At 36.9% G+C, this 5,334-nt stretch overlaps 1 protein-coding gene across 1 annotated transcript in view; it reads left to right on the top strand.

Annotated features, from left to right (window-relative positions):
• The window catches only part of LOC125027317, a 5,527-nt gene extending 690 nt beyond the window's left edge, over positions 1–4,837 (top strand). The window contains exons 2-6 of the mRNA XM_047616320.1: positions 550–678; positions 983–1,160; positions 1,474–2,069; positions 2,469–2,620; positions 3,624–4,837. Of these exons, the coding sequence (XP_047472276.1) occupies positions 550–678; positions 983–1,160; positions 1,474–2,069; positions 2,469–2,620; positions 3,624–3,768 (1,200 nt within the window). The 3' untranslated portion in view covers positions 3,769–4,837. The remainder of the gene's footprint in view (positions 1–549; positions 679–982; positions 1,161–1,473; positions 2,070–2,468; positions 2,621–3,623) is intronic.
• Positions 4,838–5,334: the final 497 nt, after the last annotated feature.

Below are 5,334 nucleotides of genomic sequence, written 5' to 3'. Positions count from 1 at the left end.
AAACTTGACCATTTATTTCTCTTATGCATATTGTCATTTGCATTTTTCAGGAAAAAAACAGGTTTCCTTTCCTCTATATTTTTTCTAGTTTTCACAAGATCAATAGCATTTTATCATAGCCCATATACAGTAACTAAAACTATAACTATATCTATCTATCTATCTATCTATATTTATATATATAATATGCATATATGTATATATGTATATTTATATATATATGTATATTTGTATATATATATACAAATATATATACAAATATATATATATAATACATATATATATATATATATATATATATATATATATATATATAATATGCATATATGTATATATGTATATTTGTATATATATAATATGCATATATGTATATACGTATATTTGTATATATATATATATATATATATACATATACATATATATATACCTTAAGGGACTTAACTTTTTTTTTTTCCTAATATACTATACTAAACCAGAATGCAAATGACTATTACAGTTTTGCACTATGTCTGACGAACAAGTGTTTTGATTTGTGTTATGTTGTCGCAGGAGGCTATGTCGGAAGGGGGAAGAGCACTGCTGATCGTCGTAATTCTTCTGCTTGTCCTTCTGCTGACGTTCCCGCTCCTTTTTCCTCTCTTATCGTTTTTGACGTCACAGTCAAAAGTAATCGGCGAGGTGAGCCAGATTTTTAGTACTGGAAGCGTTTCGTTGTCTGCCTTGTTCTCAATAAATGAATAAGTATCCAAGCAGAAAATTATATTATATAATGAACCTATATAGGAGAAAAAACTAGGCATAGACAAATAAAGAAATAGAAGCATAAATAAATGCACTGAAACAAAATATAACAAATTTAAACAATCAAACGAAATAAATCAATATAATTCCCGAATAACGTTCTGTAATGATGAATCTCTGTCATCAAATGACAGTCAGTAATGGATACGCAAAACTACAAACCACAATCTTTTACGACCAGAGCACAGATCGTACTTGGCCAAATGAAGAATACGAAAAACCTGCCAAGAGCAGAGGGTCGCCATTCCACTCACAGAAGGAAGGGAAGATTTGGTTAAGAACAGAACGACTCTTGCCTACAATCACTCTTCTGTACGACCGCACGACCCGCCCTGTCACCCTGTACCAGCCGGATACATGTAAGTGGTATACTTAGGTGACGATGATGTAAAGGTAACGGGTATTGTAGTGTAGTGACGTTGTTTGTTTTAAAAAAATATATAAAGATGAAAGTAATATTTTTGGTAATCCAGATAATACTACTGATAATAACAGGATTATATTTAATACTAATCAACACAGCAATGTCAATCAAAGCATCAAGAAAAATGTCACAGTATTAGGGATAGCAAAAAAAAAAATAGTTATGGGAAATTCACTTTCTTGGAATTATATTCTATAGTAACAAAGGTAAAAACGACGTTTCTAACAGCAAATGAACGTTATCCACAGATGAGGAGTCAGCTGCCGGCCAGAGATGGTACTTCAAGGCAGTCCAGGGACACGACGGCATAGCAGACGTCGAAATGCTCCTCCATAGCTCCGTGCAGAAATTCCAACTGGCCCTCAAGAACCCACGAGGATCAACTACTGTACATCACATTTCTCTTCAGGCCAGTGCCAAGACCCCGTCCCCTTCGCATCTCCTCCTCCCCGCCACGCCCGTCGCGGAGCTCACCCAGGGCCTCGAAGCCCCTTCCGACAGCCTGGTGGTGAACCTCTCTTATTACCTCAACGACTGGGTGGGCAAAGGCTCCGAATTCTCTATTCTCTTCGAAACGCAGGAGGCAAATCCTCCTACTGACGCTGGCGATAGTCGTGACAATACTAGCTCTTACCAGCACTTTCGCCACTCCTTGCTGCAGCCCGTCGTCACTGTGCTGGACCACAACACGACGTTTGCGGTTCGGGAGGACGATGGCCTCGAGGGCGCTCTCAGAGAAACTCTTGCCGGAAGGATGGCTGAAGTGGTGACTCGGAGAACGGATACGGTTGCAACACTGCCTCCTCTCGGAAGGCATCGGAGGGAGGCGAGTGAAGAGTGTCAGGTAAATGCAACTAAAAAATACTGCGTTGTTTGTTTTACAGAGGTGGGATAGGGTATTCGGATGTGTATGTGTGTAGGTGTATTTGTATGTGGCTGCGAGAGAGAGAGAGAGAAGAAGAAGGAACAGGGGCAGGAGGAGGAGAAGAAGTAGAAGAAAAAGAAAAAGAAATAGAAAAATGAGAGTATATCTGTATGTGTGTGCGTGCGTGTGCATGTATGCCTGTGTGTGTATGTGTGTGTGTGTGTGTGTGTGTGTGTGTGTGTGTGTGTGTGTGTGTGTATGTGTGTGTGTGTGTGTGTGTGTGTCTGTGTATTTGTTTGTGAGAATATATACATCCATGCGTTTTTTTCTTAACTGACCAGCATTTTCTCACCGCCGTTTCCATCCCTTGTGCCACAGATGTCAATGGTGTCGGTGTCACTTTCTGATCTTGGCGTGGAGAGCGTGGTCTACCCAACGACGGTGGACATGAAATTCTGCACAGGGTCGTGTCACGTAACCGATGACCCTGAAATGTTTTCAACCAATGCCTTGATACGCATTAAATACAAGTTAGTAAAGAATGAAATATTGTTTAACAATTGTAATGGTGATTAATCAAATATGTAAATTTTGCTGCATAGTTGGTGTACGAGAATACATGTATAATTGTTGTTAGGAAAGTGATAGATGTTCCTAGACATTTCGAAAATGTTATTTGCGGGCTTGTATTTCTTAACAGTAGAGTAAGGGGAAAAAAAAAAAATGTACAGTGATGATTCGTCAAAATATGTATACATAGTTTGTTCGCTCGGACTCTAGTTTGTTGTAATATAATTTTTTTTAATTAGTTTTCCTTGATCATTTATTGATTTTGTTTCAGTTTCTGAATAAGACAAACATAATTAAACGGAATAATGACTGATACGAAATTTGTGGGAGTATGACCGCATCCTGAATATTCATACCGTAAAGCAAAAATGGTTCATTTGTTGACTTCTGAGGCTGATGTTTGAGGTTTCTACTGGAATTAATTTTGCGTTGGTAAAGTGAAATCATTATCAATTCCTAGACAAGTTTTACTAGATAAACTAACGATGAAACGCCAAATACATTCATGAAATTTTCTGCAACATTATCAACAAATAAAGCCAAAAATATGTAATATGTACACACACACACACACACACACACACACACCCACCCACCCACCCACCCACCCACCCACACACACACACACACACACACACACACACACACACACACACACACACACACACACACACACACACACACACACACACACACACACGCACGCACACACACACACACACATGCATATATATATATATATATATATATATGTATATATATATAATGCATGTTTAAATAAATGTGTGTATATATATACACACATGTATATACACATACATACTGTATATACACATACATACTGTGTGTATATATATATATATATATATACACACACACATGCACATTAAATACACACATACTATGATAGATAGATGTGAATGTGTTTGCATTATATAATTCTCACATAATTTCTCTTCCCAGGTTTTTGCGATCATCTTCGCCTGTGCCTCTGCCCCAGTGTACACCCACGCACTACGAGTATCTCCCTTTCATCATCTGGCAGAGGGGAAAACTTATGAAAATCGGCATTGGTGATCTGGATGCTACGATTTGTGGATGCCGATGAGAGCCACGAAATTTGATTCAAGTTGTCATGCCAGTCGCTAGTCGGATAACGCGAATCGTTTATTCGATCATTGGATTGTGTGAATCGTCATATGAATCGTCTTTGGGTTGTGTGTGAATTATTATTGTAATTACTAGCCGGATCGTGTGTGAATTCTCATGTGAATCGTTGGCTGAATCGCGTGTGAATTATGAAGTGAATGATTACGTGAATCATTGTTCGATGTTTGGACTGTGCTTGTTATCATGTAAACCGGTAGCTGGATTACATGAATCATTACTTGAATTGTTTGTAGGATTATTCGATTGTGTGAATTATTAATGGAGTCGTAAGGTTATTGGCTTATGTGAATAATAGGTTGGTTAATGCGAATTATCCTGTGTGTCATTTGCTGGTTTATTGGGTTAATGGGCTGTGTGGATCATTAGGTGAATCATTTGTTGGATTATTTTGTGTCAATGATTTTGTAAATAGGTGAAAATAGGAATCGTTAGCTAGAATGAGTGAATGGCTCATTCGAATGTGCAAATCGTTGGTTCGATTGCATAAATTGTTTAATGAATCTCAAGTTCGGTTATGTTAATAATTCAATATATTATTGGGAATATGTCAGATGGAGTGTAATATCATGCAAGTGAAAATAATATGCTTAATGGGTGATGATACACCAGTGTCAGATACGAGGGTATCATTTTTCAGAATAAAGAAAGAGCTCTTTATACAATATATTATCATTATGGTGACGGTAATTATTATAAAAAATGACAATCTGAAGAAAAAATATTCAGCTATCTACGTATGGCAAGAAATTCAGAATGTGTCTCACTCCACAGACAGAGATCTGCAATATATATTTTGACTTCTTGTAGCTAGCTGTATATATTAGAATATCACGTAACTTTAAAAAGTTAGTGTTTACATGTAACATATGGATTTCTTACTAGTATTGATATATATAGGGCGATTGTTTTTTTAACAATGTATAAATATGTGTTGCACATTTGTAATATTTGGAACTTATTTGAAGAATATACCGTTCTTTACATTTAGTCTTTCTGTAAATCCACACTGAAGCCTTCCCATTGGAATCATTAAAACTGTGTTTTATATAGTTCCCCCTTATCGAATGAACTTTACTTGCCATTCATCACCTTATTGATATAATATAAATTGCATACGCACATGAACGCTTACATATGAACTAGTGTATGGTTAAACTTGTGTGTGTAAAGTATTTTCGTATTATAATGTGTTAAGGAGTTGTATATCACAGAAATCATAAAGTTATTTCTCCCCCCCCCCCTCTCTCTCTCTCTCTCTCTCTCTCTCTCTCTCTCTCTCTCTCTCTCTCTCTCTCTCTCTCTCTCTCTCTCTCTCTCTCTCTCTATCGCTCTCTCTCTCTCTGTTACACATGTACACGCATGCATGATTTAACCATGATTCATACGTCTGAAAATTAAATTTCAAATATCGATAAGCAATGACATTCTTCCGGTTCTGAATTCCAAGATAATCTATTTTATGGTTATTGATTTGTCCAATGCAGTTTCATTTCAGCAAACCGGT

The sequence above is a fragment of the Penaeus chinensis genome, chromosome 7 (genome assembly GCF_019202785.1).
Source record: "Penaeus chinensis breed Huanghai No. 1 chromosome 7, ASM1920278v2, whole genome shotgun sequence".
Lineage (NCBI taxonomy): Eukaryota > Metazoa > Arthropoda > Malacostraca > Decapoda > Penaeidae > Penaeus > Penaeus chinensis.
Note: the sequence above shows the minus strand (reverse complement) of the source record. Positions and strands in the feature narration are given on the sequence as shown.